This window comes from Maylandia zebra, linkage group LG4 (assembly GCF_041146795.1).
Source record: "Maylandia zebra isolate NMK-2024a linkage group LG4, Mzebra_GT3a, whole genome shotgun sequence".
Classification (NCBI taxonomy): Eukaryota; Metazoa; Chordata; class Actinopteri; order Cichliformes; family Cichlidae; genus Maylandia; species Maylandia zebra.
The window spans coordinates 32,316,390-32,334,470 of record NC_135170.1 but is presented as its reverse complement, the minus strand read 5'-3'; the positions used below and the strand labels follow the sequence as shown (position 1 = coordinate 32,334,470).

Below are 18,081 nucleotides of genomic sequence, written 5' to 3'. Positions count from 1 at the left end.
GACAAAATCCCCCTTTAGTGAGATAACATCAAATATAAGAGATTGCTTTTGGAGGCGCGTGGCTTTGCACATGAAGGCATCAACGGATATTAGGTAAAAAAAAATAGACACAAAATATGTACAAACATTTTTAATAGCTTTAAAAATAGATTTTCTGTGTATTGAACTCAGGACAAAAACACAAAGTTATGGTAAATTGAAATAAATTAACATAAAATGAATCAACAATTGCGCATGAATAATAAATAAAAGGTATAAATATGATTCTTTAAAAAAATCTAGGCCTAATATAAAATTGATAGAAGTATTAAATATGGCACGTGGAAAAAACGCCTTTCCACAAATAAATTAACAAAAATAAATTAACAACCACACACAAAAATAGCTAAATTATATGAGGAAAAAATGTCAGAGCATTCTGAGGTCATATTGAATTTATATCAGTTTGACTGATGAGCTTAAAGGGTTTTGATTGGTTGACACTTTCAATGCAATACTTCATTCAGTGTTCACAAGTCAATCTCTCTCATGTCAGTTGGTGTTCCAGGCCTTTCGTTCTCCACCTCCTCGTCTTTTTCTGTGGGGCCCTGCTGAAGCCCACTTCTCAGACGCTGGTGGAGGGCATATTCAATCATCTCACTGTAGCACTGCAGGACAGCCTGGAAAGCAAGAAAGAGAAAAATGAAGTCTTTTGTGTAAGATATGTGTATTTCACTGCATTTGACAAAGCTTTGAAACAAGGAGGCCCTTCAAAACAAAAGAAAATGCTTCTTGTTGATTCTGTCCCTTTGCAAAATTAAAATTCCAACTGAAAACCTCATTTAAATCAAATCTAATCTAATAATTGAGTCTACTTGCAAACAAAACAGGCATTCTCACCAGGTCGGTCTGGCACAGTTCAGCCAATGCTTCACTCATAAGGGCCAGCTGAGTGAGGCCCTTGTTGCCCAGACCTCGTAGGGCACAGTTCAGTGATGCTGCAGCAACAAGCGATGGCGGGGCTCCCAGAAACCGGGAGTCGCAGACACACATGGCGGCCAGCGTGTCGCTGTGCCGCCGCAGGGTGGAAAGCTGCTCCTCTGCAGATTCACCACTGTCTCCTCTCTCCTCTACACAGGCGAGAAAATGTGGGAGAAAATCCTGCGGAGTCACTGCTGCTGTGTCCCATCGGAGGGTGGCGAGGATAACACGCTCCATTTCCTAATGGAAGGGAGCATGAAAACAGGAAAATTTTAGCTGAAGCCCAACTTTATGGGCTACATTTGAAAGACTTTGGCATCCAGTGGAGACAAATCACTGTTAGGTATTAGAGGGCCACAGCTGGGAAAGACTCCCAAATGGGATTAGGTTATTCGGAGTATGAGATAAACTCACCAACAGGTTCGATGGCAGGAAGCTGTATTCAGCTGCCGCACACAGGGTGTCAGCGGTCACGCTGTCACACTCTGTGAGCTTCGAGGCTATAAGCATGCAGCCAGCAGCTAGGCAGTACAATGAGACCGGTACAGACAGAGACGCAGACAGGAACCTGTCCATCAGAGAGACAGACAGGGGGAAGACTGTCTCATCACAACCACACTCACAGCACACCTGGAGAGGAGGGAAAAAGGATGAAAGATGTCAGGATCACAGCTGTCCCGATGACATAACTCACCCAGCACTTTGAGGCAAATCGAAAAACTGGAGCATGAGAGAACTGAATACCTCCAGGGCCCATTTGGCAAGCTCCTCCCTGCGCTCCGGATCCCTGTGGATGAGGGTGATGTAGAGCATGGAGGGCATGTATCTCTCCTCCACGTGAAGCAGCCTCTGGATCACTCGATGCCCCGACACTGTTGGGTCCCAGGCGGCTCGCAGCTGAGGCGAGCCACTGTTGTGGCCCTGGGCTTGTGCCTCCCTCTGGCTCTGATCTTGAGTCTGGTCATCCTCCACTTCCTCACACCACAGAGACACAGACATGTCTCTGTCCATCTGCACAGCCTGCTGGCTAAAATATGAACTTGTTTATGTCCAGGAGGGAATTAAAAGAAAAACCAACGTCCTTCTGCCACACAAGGAAGCTGAATAGTTTGCAGGTAAATGGAAGTTGGTAAATCACTGTAGAGCCTTCTTGGTTTTTGCTGAAATCAGTCTTCCTGAGGTGGCCCTGCTGAATATCCCCCCTCACCAGAAGCTCAAAGTTTTATACCCAGCAGTCGGGAAGAGAGGGGGAGTGGTCCAGAGGGGTGGGAAATGCCATAGGAAGGGGCAGAGACCCTCATGAGCGACATAAAATAATAAGTTAACAAACAATGCGATCTGTGCAACAATTGCCTCAACAGGTGGGGAGAGGGAGAAAGAAGGAGAGCAAGGGGAGAGAGGGAGGCAGGGGAGGGGAAAAGAGGAACAGACAAGAGAGGGTGTGGCCCGCAGGGACAGAGCAACAGCTTGTCACCGACAGTGAAAAAAGAGAAGGACGAAAAGAAAAGGCAACGAGGGGTGAGAGAGAGACAGAGAGAGACAGAGAGAGACAGAGAGAGAGAGAGAGCGAAGCACCTCCAGACTGTGACAATGGGCATGGATGACAAAAGGATGAGGGTGTTTGTTTACAACATGAGCACGGGAGGAGAGATGTTAAACGCTGATGTTCAGTCTTGTCCTGCTGTCAGAGAAAGATCCTGAAGTTCTGATATTTTTTTAGTTTCCCAAACAGTCCCATTATTTCTGTCTGTGCAGTTTCAGGGATTTTTGTGTCGTATAATGATTTGAGTCGGTGGTTTGCAGGTTTGCAATCCTAAAATGTTGCTTATGTCCCAGGATGCATTTGGAGAACTGTGATTAAGTGATTAAAAATTAAAGATAGATAAAATGAGAGTAAAATCTCACATTTCATTCAAGCGAGAATACCCTAAAGGTTCTTTGTTTTTACAAATGTTTTTTAACAAAGATATTTGGTAATTCTAGATAGATTCTATATTCTTTTGTAAGGAAACAATATAACAGCTGCGTGCAAACATACTAAACAAAAAAATGAATCAATTTTTGAAACAATTACAAATTAATCAATAAAGAAAAATAATATTTGACAGTGGGGTTGCAAACAGATTTCTTTTTTGGAAGCTTTTGCACTCTTTAGATGGAAACATTAAAATACCTTGAATACTGCACACATCTTGCGTTTCTCACCATTTATCAGGGGAGAGGAAGGGATTTCAAAAGTAGTTATAAATGTGTTCGTCAAACTTTTGGCTCTGAGCTTCTCTGTCGTCACAGATTGTCATTGTCAAAGCAACCTGCGTCCCCTTCGGTCTCCCCTCCCTGTGGCAATCTGCTGCTCTTGTATAAAGAGCGGCGAGGCCAGCGGGGAGGGCCGGGCGAGGTATGTGCAACAGACAGTGGAGCCGGGCAGGTCAACGAGCCGTATTGTCTCCCTTTACAAATCAGTGTCAGACAACAGCTCCTGGCCTTCTGCCTGCTGCTGGCTCTTCGCACACACACACTTCACACATTCATGGGGTAGACACACTTTTCACGCACTCCCCGGGGAGCCCACTGATGGTCACAATGGGGTCGCACTCCCCAGTGGAGAATACAGATTGTATTTGACACACTCATTACAGGTGGCTCTTCACACATTTAAGGCGTCAATGGCAGCTAAGGTTTCAAATGGGAGTTAAATGGACAGAGATACGAACACCATGCTGTGGATCACCACGACTTGATTTCAGCTGAGCATCAATAATTCATACCTGCTGTGACAAAGAAGTGATTCAGTTTCATATGTAACCCAAAACAGTATTTTTATGAAGGGAAAAAAAAGAACACTTCATTTATCTCCAAAGTTGGGCAGGTTCTGTATTACAGCAACCAAAGGACTATAAATAAAAAACTCAGTAAGACAGAATATGACAAAACAATAGTCCTAAAATGGTAAACTGAACAAACATAAGAAAGATTTAAAAGATGGAAATACACAATGGGAGAACATGCACCTGAAATCTGTACTTATACTATGAGCAATGTTCCGATAAAGCACTTGATTAAATTTCGCTATTGTCAACGTAAGCACGAGCTACTTTGATGAAAGTCATGAAAATAAAAAATAATCACAACCACTTAACATAATCTCATAAAATATTCCAAAACCTGAAACCCATATCATAACAAGCTAAAGCTAAAATCCCCAAGAATGCAGACCTGATTAAACAGTCCCACTTTCTGTGAAAATGCATAACATTTTCCTTCTTCATATGATGGTTGTTACTGAAGCTAAACTAAAAAAAATTAACACTGGATGTTTAAAAACATTTTAATTAACTAAAATAAAAATAGAAACTACACTCTGACGTGGATGTATTCATTGAGACTTTGGATGATTACAAGAAGGCTTTCAAAAGTTCTGTGTTTTTAATGTGATACATGATGTAATTTTCCCAAGTCTTGTGTCTAATATATGGCATCCACACAATAGTAATTAAAAAGACTGAAACCCAAAATTAATACACCCCCCCCTCCAAATCAGAATCAGTGGTTAAAAGCATATTATAACACATGTTTGAATGTACACGCAGGCATTGAATCTATACTGCAATTCTGAGTTCTTTTAGGGTATTTCAGGGCTTGTACATGAACTTACCCAAAGTTTACAACTAATTAACACAAGAGCACAATGTTTTCCCTTTAAAATATTCATGCAAGGTTAAAGTTTAAACCTGTACAAAACAATGCCAGTGCATCCTGTGTCCAGTGTTCCAAGCCTAGACCAGATTCATTCAATTTTCCTGAGTAACTGAATTCATAATAAACAAATCATAGATGAGAATCTGAGGCACAGGGAGTAGATCAGCAGCCACATTGTCTAACTGAGATGGTTATTCTTAGACACTCTGCATAATGACAACACGAAGAGACATAATCCTGCAATTCTTAGTCGATTGTAGCATTAGTGAGAGAATATTAGGTTTAAAGCGGTCGACAAGGCCTTCGCCTATAAACAGGCTTTGAAAAGGGCTGAAAGCAGATTGAGTTTGAATGAAGGACTGAGTAAGTTTGGCTCTGCCAGTCAAGTGAGGTCAGGATGGGGTGGGACGGTGGGAGGGCGAGAGGGCGATAGTGACAGATCGTCGGGCTGTTTAAGCACCCTGCTAAATTCATACACCGCAGCTGTATTCAAACAAAATGGATCGAGGGGCTCGAAGACAGCCACCAGCCACAGGAGGAGTGCAGCAGGTCCTGAGAAGGGGGTGTGGCTGCCCGCCCCTCATTTTCCAGCTCATTTCCCAGGACAGTGGAGAACAGAGGCCCTATTTTCCCCTTGAGCTATTCACCTCAGACAGACACCTGCTGGCCAGTGGGGGAGGAGAGGTTAGGGAGGGCAAAGTTTAACCAGTTCACAAGTTAAGACATAAACAAGTGCAGTTTACTGTAACAGTCTGTCAGTCTTTGACCTCAGATTTATCGGACAAATGTAAACGAGTCGTTGGAATCATTTTTACACAGACGCAGAGTAGCGAAACATCTTCACTAAATCAATGTATTTATCACAATTTTGAGACTATCAGTTGAGTTTTTGACAGCATTTGGGTGTTACACTAAAGGGGAGCTATTACCTCTGTTATAAACAGTTACGATGTTTGATGGTCGTATTAAATATGGCCAAAGTTTCAAATAATGAAATGACAGGGTGTGCAGCTAATCCCTGAGAGGAAAAAGCTCAGAGTGCTCTAAACACGCAGTTTAGGTATTTCTTTTCTACTTCTGGCTCTATATGATGTCAGTGAGAGCTGATATCCCTAAAGTAGTCATCTCAGGTACACAGCGTTGGCTGCTGGACCTGAGATGCATCTGCTGTTCAAAACTGCTGTTTGCAAGGGACAACCAATCAGAATAAAGGAAGGAGTTAAAACAGCTCATTGATTGAGCTGGAATCTTTCTTATAGATTCCTGCATCCTGCAGCTTTTCATTTCAATTTCTATCTTTATGTATTTACATGTAAAATTCAAACAACTATTTCCCATTTTTTCAGTTTTTAAACTACATCTAAAACATTTGCATCTGGATAGTTTAAGATATATAACTGGAGAGATTTTAAATATGTAAATATACAGATATTTACATATTTACACTGATATACACTAAAGCCTATCCCAGCTACCACAGGGCGAGAGGCGAGGAACACCCACACACCTCGCCTGTTATGGTGAGTTTATGCATGAGAAGTAACTTTATAGGACAAGGACCGGTGTGAAGTTACTCCTCACTGATATGTGTATTAATAATGGATTGCATTTATATAGTGCTTTTCGAGACCCTCAAAGCACTTTACAATTCCACTATTCATTCACTCTCACATTCACACACTGGTGGAGGCAGCTACAGTTGTAGCCACAGCTGCCCTGGGGCAGACTGACATATTGCGCCAACGGCCCCTCTGGCTATCACCAGTAGGCGAAGTGTCTTGCCCAAGGACACAACGAGCAAGACAGAGCTGGGGATCGAACCGGCAACCTTACGGTTTACAAGATGAGCTTCCAACCCCCTGACCCACGGTCGGCTCGTGTATTATTGTTGCTGTGGATCTGCAGGTAAACTCAGACCTGCACACTGACGCTCACCTCCACCATTTGATAAATGAATCCTTTTCAAGTCTTGGGGAGGATGTTATCGTCTGTTCCTTCCTCACCTGATTCTTATCCACAGGGGGATCAAGTTCAGTTATCTTGAACTTCTTCTGCTTAAGTTTTTACAAATGGATAAAGTAGAGTTTAAATACCCTGTTTTGTTATGATTCAACCATTTATTTGGTAATAACGAGATGAAAATGCTAGAACATCATACATATAGTTACAAGGCTTAATATTACCAAAGTGGCATGTGGAACCTATAAGGCATGCACAACCTTTGCATAGGGCTGGAATGGCATCTTACAGTACTAGCAACATACTGCCAGTGAGTTTATGCTTCGTCTATTTCCCTTTACAGGAGGAGTGGTGAGAGGACCGTAAGAAAACACAAAATAAACTGAAACGTAAGCAAGGGATAAACGAATTAATATAGTTAAATAATAAGTAAAAGCAGAAGCAAAAGTGTCATGAAAACAGGAAATGTAAACAAGTGACAAGGAAACAGGAGGACAGCATACACACAAAAACAGCACTGCAAGTACGGCTATAGTGTTTAAACACATTGGATTGTAACTTTCATGAACACACAGTGAGAGAAAAGAGCCTCCACAGTGCCCCCTGCCTCTGACCATCAGTAACAACAGTCTTCACTCCATACCATGGGATAATATTTAGTACATATTTCATATATAAATGTCTTTCACACATCTCTTAGTGAGTGTCAGTCCACCAGCTGATAATCAGATTTAAGAGCAGCTGGGGCCACACGCTGAATTAGAAGCTGCAGCTCCTTCCTGTGATTGGCTGAGGAGGCGCTGTGTCTCGCTGGCCTGTGAGTCTGGGCTCTCTTCCTCTGAGCTGGGTGGGACGTAGAGGCCCAGGACCTGCTTAACCATAACAGGAAGCTCCTGGGGTGGAAAGGGTAGAGGGAAAAGGGGAAGCAAGTTATTAATTTATCAGTTAACATAATATAGCACAAGATAAATTGTTTTCCTATTATATTCTGATAATACTAATAAAAAAATAATAATCTCAGATTTGGACCAACAGATATTTTACTGGCTGTATGTCGAATCATGAGGTATGAAGTGGCCCTGTGTCTTACCTTGCACAGAAACAGCTGTAGGTAGATGGCCTCGGCTCCACGCAGAACGCTCTGCAGGTCCAACTTCATTGTCAACTCGTTAATGTGCTGCAGATGAAAAACATTATAGAAGATGAAAATCTGTATGATTACAGAAAAACAAACAAACTCATCTTTAATCCAGACACACACCTTCAGAATAGTGTTGAAGTCATGGTTCGAGCCTATCAGTTCTTCTCGCTGGGACTCGAGGATCGAACAGGCGATCAGCAGGTGAAAGTTTTCACATGGAAGACGAGTCCAGAGGACCTGAGGAAGAAAACACGATGCCATAAAATGCGATGTCAAGATGCAGCCCAAACAATCCGTACTGTAGACTGTAAAAAATAATAATAATGTGGGATTCGGTTTCATAACAAAAATCAATTCAAGACACAAATATGTTAAATTGGTACAGTCAAGCACTCACCTCCCACAGTGTGAGGATATCCTCAAAGGAAAACTCTCTCTTGAACCAGATGAGCAGCCAGCGGAAACAGAAGCAAAGCGAGCCGCTGTCCTGAGAGTCTGAAGGACATGCAAGGAAGGGAGAACTGGAATTTTATCTCTTTACAAAAAAGAAATTATTATTGCACATCCAGAGTTTTCTCAGTTTCATACATATGCGTGGCATGTATGTCACCTTCAGCATATCTAAACTTATATGTGAGAGGTCAGATTCAACAGAAAACACGGTAATGTCTTCCTTTTGTGCACCTCTGGTCGTCTTTCTGCATTGCTGCTCTATTTAAGGTTCGACTTTGCCTTCGGTGTCAAACTGACCCAACTTCAAACCGTAAATTCATCCGCCAGGAACAACCTCTCCAAACCGAGTTCTACTATAACATCTGAGTAAGAACAATCAGTTGGGATGAGTGGAACTGTGGTGACATGACAATCTTTGGTCACTACCTGCCCTAGCTGCCAGATTTTCCCTCCCTGTGACTTTATCTTCTTCCCCAAATGCCATGCAAATTGACAAGTTGCTCCTTTTAGACAGAAGCACATGTATACAAGTTAGATAGGAACTGAAATTAGTGCTGAGGTGCAAATCAACACAACAATGAAGGAGGTAGCTTTAAAACTTCTTTATCTTGCCCAGCTTTACTTTGCACGTTTCATTTTACACTCTCACTTCTACTGTTAATGTGCCTGGCTAAATAGGAGCTCACTTACCCAGGAAGTCACAGAGCTCTGGGTCCAGCGCCTTCAGCAGGATACTGAGCTGAAGAAGCTGCTGCTTCATGGCCTCCTGAGACTCTTCAAAGTTCTGGTGCTGCAGGAAAGAAAAACAAAGACCTGTTCTTCAGCTGGAGTCTACGGCTTCTTACAAATACATCAATCTTTTGGATGTTTCTGCTTTGACACTCCGCTAATTTCATTATTGTTTTTCTTTCACTGCTTCCCCAGATCTCAATGATTAATATCACATTTCAGCACAACATAGAACCAGATGACATTTTTTTTTAAGAGAGAGAATGTGCATTTATTTAACATTTAATAAGGTGTAATGCTTGTGATTGTTGGCAAACAGCCTCAGGCTACAAACCAAAATCCAGTGAGTGTTTTTGTGGTTGCTTCACAACTGGAGACAGCGGCGAGTTAGCCGAAGAGCACACTGAGAGACATCCAAAGCAGTTTTAAGTGTGGGCGTTTTTTATATTCATTCAAATCAAATGTTGATGAGGTCTTAAGTCACTGCACAAAAATCACTTCACTGGCCCAAGTGCATTTAAACTTTCAAAGGTTATGTTTGTGCTGCAGCAGAGTTAATTATTCTCCATTCGGAGCAGAAATCGACTCAAATATAGAGTAACAGCTTTAAAAGCTCTTGTGTGTCTCAACAGAAGATCACGGGTTGTGACAGACGGTAACAAAAAAGAGAACAGATATTTTTACTAACCACCAGCTCCATGAATCCTGTCAGACACCAGAATGACTCCACCTCATTCTGGGTGACGAACAGGATAGGAGAAAGAAGATCACTCATCCCCTGCACATAACCTGCACCGATGAAAAAGGAGACCTGTGTTACAAACATATTTACATACATACTTTACTCAAACCGCTTTTAATCGCTGCCAAACCCTTTGTTGATTGGTCTTAAAACATCATGGACATCTCTGTTGTTTCACTGTTTATTTTGTTGTTTGCTGAACACAATGAAGTAGAGAAAATTAGCCAGTTAAGTAACAGGAAGTCGTAGAATACGTTTCCTCCTGTTGTTACAAATCTTTCTGGTCATCAGACGCCACTTGTACTGGCACCGTAATGCTTGTTCAACTTTTATTTTCATATACAAACAATATGAAGTCATGTGAAAGTAAGCTACTGAATCACGTGGTGTACTTAGAGAACCAATTTTAGCAGCAATAGGTTGACGTGATGGGTTTCTATATGACTTCATCAGTATCTGGAGGAGTTTTGGTCCACTCTTCTTTACAGCATTGCTTCAGTTAATTGGGCTTTGAAGGGATTACTCTCTTAAAACATTCTGTTGTAGATTTGCTGTTGTGCTTGGGAGAGGATGTCCTGTTAGATGACCCAATTTGGGCCAAGCTTTAGCTCTTGTACAGCCTTACATTTGACTGTGGAATACTTTTGTATACAGAAGAGTTCATGGTCTAGTCAGTGACTGCAAAGCCGTGGCACTGTTCTTCATGGCCCAACACGTCTACTTTGGTTTCATTGTTCCTGAAGTCTTGTAGTTTGCTCTTTCTAAACCTGTGCCATGTTCTTTTTAGAGAGAACGGGCTTTCTCCTGGCAACTTTTACAAACAAGCCATACTTGTCATGAACTTAGCTCATGGGTTTTCTGCTATTTCTATGTGCCTTGCACAGTGTGACCTTGGGGCGAATTTGTTGGGTCGCCCACTTCTGGGAAGATTGTGGCATTACACCTGAAAGATCCAGACCAGGAAACTACCAAAGGTGGTCTTTTTGGCAGTCACATGTACCGGTGATCAATTTATGAAGTGCACATCTGTTTACCAGCGGTTCATAAATACACACCCAGATCAAAGTTGTACATGCAGTAAGTCATCAGCACGTCATGAAGCAGGGTCAGTCCCGGATTGTCATTCCCAGAGAAGAAAGTGTTGTGTCTGTCTGTCCTGTTGACGTCTCTCTCTGTCACAACAGAACAAAGACAGTTTAACTTCTGACGGGCAGCTGACTAAACGCTGAACAGATCTTCTGTTATTAGACGCACTGACCTATCAGGCTTCTGTATCCTCTGAGGAGGGAGTTTCTCATCTCCTGCTCTTCACTGACAGACTTCCACTGCACCTTCATCCTGAAGTACTCATCCCTGCACACGCAGAAGGGTTGTTAAAGCAAGTGAATAGTTCAAGATTTTAGGAAATACACTGGCTCGCTGCTAAGCCTTAAAAAAGAAAAAAAGTGTCTGCAGCTAGCTCAGGAGGGAGGGAGAGCAGGTCATCTACTAATTGGAAGGTTGGTGGTTCGAACCCTGGCTACTAACCCAAAGTTACTCTCTGATGTACCCAACGGAGTGTGTGTATGTGTGTTTGAATATTAGCTATGAAAGCACTTTTGTAGGAAATGTGTGTGAACAGGGCAAGTTGTATAAAGTGTTTTGAGCGCTCAGGTGGAGTAGAAAAGCGCTATATAAGAACCAGTCCATTTACCATTTACCAAGCAAGGCAATGAGAGTGTTTCCCAAAGCTTCAATAAATTATCATAAAGATATGACAGGAAAAAAAAATTCTACTAACGTTTTGACCCGAAGAATGTCCTCTCTTTCCTTGGCAGTGCTGTTCCACGGATAAAACCCCAGCAGGAATTTCCATATCTCCTTCCTCAGTGAGTGTGTGATGCCCTGCAAGATACACAAAAACCCCATCAAAGAATACACACCTGGTTAAACATGAGAAACACATGTTTGTCTCTAAGGCTACGTTCACACTGCAGGCGAAAGTGCATCAAATCCGACTTTTTTGACCCTATGCGACCCATATCCGATCATGCTATGACAGTGTGAACGGCACAAATCCGATATTTTCAAATCCGATCTGAGTCACTTTCGTATGTGGTACTGAATCCGATACATATCCGATGTTTTAGAAAGCGACTGCTGTTTGAACGGTCAAGTCGCATGAAATCCATCTTTTACGTCACTGACGCAAGACAGACGCCAATCATCAGCTCCGGAGAAGCGCCCGATAAGACATCGCGAACGCTTCCTGGCCATCCAGTGAAACTGTTGGGAATACAACGTTGGAGAAACGTGAACATTTTATTTGTACTGTATAATCTGCAGATTCTGACAGAAATCTGCAACTATCCTTTGAAGCACCGCTCCTCTCTAAAACAGCAATAAGGATCATTATTTTGTTATTTACATTATTATGTAAATAACAAAATAACTTAAAGCAAAAATTGGGAAACGTAAAGTCTGAAGTCTTTATATTAAGGGCCATCAGTCATACAATATTGTTTGCTCTGGGTCTAAACAGAGCACGTTGTGTGTGACGTCTTCTTTTGCGCATGCGGGCCGCTTTGAGGGTTCACACTAGAGCGCGTTTGCTGTCGCATTTTATTTGTAGTGTGAACAACCAGACAAAAAAAATCGGATTTGATCAAAAAATTGGAATTGAGCATTAAGACCTGCAGTGTGAACGTAGCCTAACTCTATTTACTGTCCTACCCCTCTGAACACAAGTTCTTTGATTTTTTCTTTGCAAGTCACTCGCCCCTCAGAGTCCAAAAACTCCTCCCACTTATCCAGAGGCTGTCCCCTTGTTACATCTGGTTTGGGACCAAGTTCCACACCCTTGATGAAAGAAATAAAATCAAACATTAATAACTTATTTTTTATTCCATCTATCCGCGCTCAAATTATCTTTTTGTATCTTTCTCTTACGCAGGTGATGAGTTCGAATCCGGGCTCTTCATCAGGCTGTGGAGGCAAACTGGGATCCTGAGGAGTACGTGTGTGGATGGGGGACTCTGGAGGCCGAAGTGCTGCCCTGAAGAAATTTGTGACTTTGGAGAATCCACCAAATGTAGTGGCATACGGGTCATGGATAAATCTCTGTTATAGGTGAAAAAAAAAAAGAATGTTTATGCAAATGAAGGCCTGTCGTTTTAAGTATGATGTTTCCTTCACTAATGTTAGCTGGTACCAAAGGCTATGATTAAAAAAGACAGATGAAACCACTGTGTCGCTGCCACCACATGTAGTCCTGTGTTGATTGTCTGTTATGTAGCACCAAGGTCTTGGAGGACCATTGTCTCGTTTCACTGTGTACTGTACCACTGCATATGATTGAAATGAAATGCCACTTGACTTGACTTGACTTGGTGGAACCTGTTTGAAGCTCTGATGGTTTCGTTTTTGGCCGATCCCATCTTCATTCATTTCATTTATTTGTTCATTTTCAGGCACAACAAATACCTATATTGAACATAAAATGCACAAAACAAAAAACAAAAATTGCCTGAAAAAGGAGTGGGACGAAGAAAACTTATTAAATCCCACCCCTATACTCACTCATCAACAAAAAACAAAACAAAACAATAAACTTCCCGCAGCTACGCCCATCATTGCATACAGACCCATCAACAGCCCCGGGCACATACAAGCATCTAAACGGCAGCTCGCAAACAACAATTAGAGCCTTCATAACTGAATACAGAATATATAAATTATAAATTCCATTACCACAGGTAACAGGCAGTAATAACTACAAGTAACAAACACACATACATATACATACATATATATCTACACACACATGTACATATATGTACATACATACTCACACTTTTTTTTTTTTTTTGGAATCCATACCAGCAATGGTAAGAGGACAGACATTACAGAGCACACTAAAAGCATCATTGAGTATACTGTGACCAGACCAACTGTTTGTAGAGAAATTTAAATCTATGAATATTTTTGCATTGTTTAAGTTGTAAACTCAGACTGTTCCAGATTTTCACACCACATACAGACACACAAAAACCTTTACGGGTTGTTCGAGTTCTGGGTAATTTGAATTCTCCAAAGCCTCTCACATTATAAACCTTTTCTCGAATTTCAAATCTAGTTTGTAAATTTGCCGGTAAAAGTTTAGTAAAAGCTTTATACAAAATTATGGATGTATTGTAATTAACCAGATCCTGGAATTTAAGTAACTTTGCCTGAAGAGAGAGTTTGTGAGTATGATCTAGATAACCAGCCTTGTGAATAATACGCAGTGCTCGTTTCTGTACTGTGACTAATGGATTAGTTGTATTTTTATATGTATTTCCCCACACTTCCACACAATATGTAAGATATGGAAGAACCAGGGTACAGTACAGAGTACGAAGTGCATCTTTATCAAGGAATTGTTTCACTTTGTTCAAAACTGCGAGGCTTCTGGAAATTTAGGTTTTTATGTGTCTGACGTGGGGTTTCCATGAAATTTTGTTATCAATTATAACTCCCAAAAATTTGTTTTCACTCACATTATCAGTTGGTACACCTTCAATGATAATTGGTAATTCTATATTATATTTTAAATTACCAAAAAACATTGCTTTAGTTTTATTTATATTTAATGATAATTTATTTATGTCCATCCATTTTTAAATTAATTTTAGCTCCCTGTTTACGGTCATTACAAGATCAGTATAATCATCGCTACTGAAAAATATGTTGGTGTCATCTGCGAACAGTATGAGTTTAAGTACTTGAGAAACATCAAAAATATCATTTATGTATACATTGAAAAGTTTTGGTCCCAACACTGACCCTTGGGGAACACCACATGTAATACCAAGTTTCTCTGAATGGTAATGCCCTATGTTAACATATTGTTCCCGACCCGTTAGGTAACTTTTTAACCAGTTACCAGCTTTCCCTCGAATACCATATCTTTGCAATTTATCCAATAAAATTGAGTGATTGATTGTGTCGAAGGCCTTTTTGAGATCAACAAAAATACCAACTGCATATTTCTTTTTATCCAGTGTATCAGTAATCTTGCTTTCTATATGCATAATCTGTATGAGAGCAGTGCACAGATACAGAAACCTGCTAATAATTTCTATTTTGTGTGATCTATTAGTACAGTTAGTGCAGGTAATTGAGGTGAAGGCTGGTAAACAGCTACTGGACAAATCTGCCTGTGATGGCATCCAACTGTCAATGTGACCATGCCCAAATAATGCAACCTACTTTAAACATAAAAACATCAGAAATTGGTTTCGGAATTTAGTAGTCATCCGAGGGGAGACTGGCTCTGGAGGCCAAAAACTCTGAACTGCAAAAATGCTATAAACATGTTTATTACTACTCTGCAGTTGGAGGTGTTAACATCGGGGATCTATATAGCTCAAGCTGCTTTTAGAGGAAATTGAGATTTTGGCACTTCCACATTAGCTTTTGTTTTCAAGTTCTGATGCTGCTTCGGTGGAAGATGACCTCATCACTGGGTCACTGGTGTTAATGGACAAGTTAATCATTTTAAAATCTATGAATTACTAAGTGCGAGATTACTTAAGAAAATTACTCATTAGAAATCCAACATACACTATCCTCTAAAAAAATAACAACAAAAAACTCTACTTACTGAGACAAGATCATTGCCTCCATCATCAAGAAACTGCAGCCTATCAAAGGACTGAGGGAGCGTGCCTGAGTCCTGGGGGTAGGCAAGGAAGAGCCGCCCGTCAAGTGGTGACCTGATAACAAGAACAGAAACCACATGACACGCTGACAAAGAAGCAAAGGGCATCTGAAACTGAGGTACTAATCTGGGTTTCTCCAGCATGTAAACAATGCTGGCATTCCACTGTAATTAGAAATCTGCTGCTAAAATGATTGCAGTGATGCTTACGGGTCCAGAATAATGTAGCGCTGAAGTGCCCTCAGCAGTTCCCGGGTTCCTCCTCTGTGGAAGTGCAAAGGAGGCAGTGGGTGGCCACCTCTACTAGTCAGCACGAGAAAGTTTCGACCCAAGGAGAACCGAGACCTCCGAAGAGAGTACAGCTCTGAGAGAGGCAGCGAGAACGCCCACTGACCTGTGGAAAAAAGAGGAGTTTTTAGTTTTCTGAGCACGAGCCTTTGCTAGGATCACCAGAAAAGCAGACTGCACCTGAACTTTTGACTGGGACGTGTTCTCGTTCTTTCTTCACGGTGCTTATAACTGCCCAGTCTGGCTCATAGCCCGGGTCAAAGTTTGTATCCTCTTCCCCTCCATCACCATCCTGATCAGGTGGAGATTATTGGATGAGAATCCTAGTCGAGCTAATAACAAATACTTTTTATTTTTCAGCATGTAGCAAATAGATGGTTCCCAACCTTTTTGCTGTAGAGTACAGCAGGAGCGTTGCGACCGTCATCCTCCAGTGGACTCCACTCTAGAGCTGGCAGCCCAGCCTGAAAAAATAAAGACATGATAGGTTACCCCCGTGCTTTCCTGATCATACCTTTGACCTAAACAGTCTTAGCTCACACAGACTTTCTTACCCGCTCCACAATGCGGATGAACCCTGGGATACTAGTGTCCTGGTTACTCCTCTTGGCATTTGTGTGGAGGTATACCCCCTCCTTCTCAAATATCAGCTGAGGAGAAAAAAGCCCCACATAAATATGAAGTAGCAGAAATTAAGTGTAAAATGTATTTGCAGTTAAAGGTGGTTTTTTTTTTTTTTATTGGTGTCAAATTTCAGTCACTCAAACAGGCAGATAATAAGAATTAGCCTAAAGATTATTTTAATCAGTCATCAATAACTACAGTATAACTGATACCTTGTGTGGTTGAACACCACTTGTTTCTCTCAGAAGTTGAACTTGAACCATATACAAAGAGCAAGGATTTAATGACCTGTGCATAGTCAGAATTCCTATCGCTACTGGTGTTCTCAAGGTAAAGAGGTTGTCCACACCTCTTCACAAAGGCTAGGCACTCTGTGTGACATCTAAGCAGCATTTCAGGCTAGCCCAGCCCTGTTTTTGCCCAATCATTGTGGAATTTGCATGTTCTCAATACACCTGATTGGGTTCTCTCCAGGTACTCTGGCGTCCTCCCATAGCCCAACGTGTCTTTTCAGCCCCAGTCACACACACAAACTGGTCAGTGACCTCCTGGCAACCCAAAATCCTCCAGCAGCCACTTTGCCTTAGGAACCAGTGGTCGCCAAACAGGTCTGTGTTCCTGACTTCGGGCTAATTGGTGGTACCACACTGACAGCAGGTTGGTTGTAAACAAAGAAAGTTTACTGTCTTGCAGTTAAAAAAAAACAAACATCCACGTGGAATAAACTCATCACATGGCAGATGGAAACAAGAATTAACGTCAAACACAGCTGATACAAACTAACTCGTAGTTATCTGAGGTCAAGTGAGAAAAACAAAACGTGATCATTGTAAAAATAACGTAAACTTTAGAAATCATGAGAACTAACTGAAATACTTACATGATAACACTCAACCTATAAAATTAGCTCATTTAGTTTCAGTCTTTGTCAGTCAACACCACAAGCATTAACCCACAAAAACCATGGTGGGTTCAACTCAGGAAGCTAAATGACAGCTCGGTATTTCCTAGGAAATAGCTCAAACGCCTTAATAGCATATAGTTATGGCAAACGAGGTCGTCGAGACCTTATTTAGAAGATTAACGTATTTTCCTGTTATTTTTAAACCTCATTTGAAAAATGATTGACGACGGCTAAAACTTTTTGGAAAACTGGACAGCAAACTAAAATTAAAAACTAAATGATACTAATAAAAAATAAATAAATGCAAACGTAGCCCACCCAGTGCCCAAATGTGATTAACGAGCCCGTGCACCACGTGACCAGTCAAACAGCTGACCCGGCAGGTAAATCATAGCAAAGAACTGGTAAATGACACATTCACATCACATGACTATAAAGTCACTGCTCTGCTCAGGTCAGTGGGTGAAAGCGAGACAGCCAAGCAGGAAAAGTTGAATTAAGTTCGCGACTTTCTGAACACACTTTAAGCTTTCATGTCTGTGTGGTTATACACACAACTATACAAAAAAATATATCCAGCTTATATCGAGCTAAAGCACCACGTAGCCCAGCTCGAGCTTAACGAACGGTACTGGAGATCCACAGCTAGCTTTAGATGCTACCATTAGTCAGCTATCAGAAGTTCTGCCCAATATTCAACAGCACAGTTACGAACATTCACAGAAACAGCCAGTGAAAACGTGTTAAACATTTAATTCAGGAGTACCTTATAATCCTCAGCGCTTTGCTCCATTTTCCTGTCGTCTCCGTCGTTCTCCCAAAACAAACGTGACGTCAAGCTTCCTGCTAATGCAAAACCCCGCCCATGGCAACGTCATGTCAGAAAACACCCAATCAGAACG

The 18,081-nt window shown here is 41.5% G+C and overlaps 2 protein-coding genes across 5 annotated transcripts; both read right to left on the bottom strand.

Annotated features, from left to right (window-relative positions):
• Window positions 1-155: 155 nt before the first annotated feature.
• ccndx (cyclin Dx) lies at window positions 156-2,323 on the bottom strand. Its single transcript, XM_004552533.3, has 4 exons — window positions 1,705-2,323; window positions 1,375-1,590; window positions 880-1,200; window positions 156-659 (listed from the first exon to the last, which is right to left on the bottom strand). Exons 1-4 carry the CDS (start codon window positions 1,969-1,971, stop codon window positions 510-512), a joined length of 954 nt encoding a protein of 317 aa, XP_004552590.2. The 5' UTR covers window positions 1,972-2,323; the 3' UTR covers window positions 156-509.
• Window positions 2,324-6,756: 4,433 nt separating this feature from the next.
• tbc1d17 (TBC1 domain family, member 17) lies at window positions 6,757-18,073 on the bottom strand. 4 transcript variants are annotated; one of them, XM_076883412.1, is made up of 18 exons: window positions 17,156-17,528; window positions 16,731-16,922; window positions 16,206-16,301; window positions 16,038-16,115; window positions 15,832-15,943; window positions 15,574-15,757; window positions 15,307-15,418; window positions 12,612-12,782; window positions 12,396-12,521; window positions 11,464-11,567; window positions 10,942-11,036; window positions 10,739-10,855; window positions 9,630-9,730; window positions 8,903-9,002; window positions 8,157-8,254; window positions 7,880-7,996; window positions 7,709-7,795; window positions 6,757-7,511 (listed from the first exon to the last, which is right to left on the bottom strand). In XM_076883412.1, the coding sequence occupies exons 2-18, from the start codon at window positions 16,767-16,769 to the stop codon at window positions 7,350-7,352; spliced, it is 1,899 nt and encodes a 632-aa protein (XP_076739527.1). In that variant the 5' UTR covers window positions 16,770-16,922; window positions 17,156-17,528; the 3' UTR covers window positions 6,757-7,349. The 4 variants fall into 4 exon arrangements, with proteins under 4 accessions (XP_076739527.1, XP_004552549.1, XP_076739528.1 ...); XM_004552492.5 differs by lacking the exons at window positions 16,731-16,922; window positions 17,156-17,528 and adding an exon at window positions 17,946-18,073; XM_076883413.1 differs by lacking the exon at window positions 17,156-17,528 and having other exon boundaries at window positions 16,731-16,988.
• Window positions 18,074-18,081: the final 8 nt, after the last annotated feature.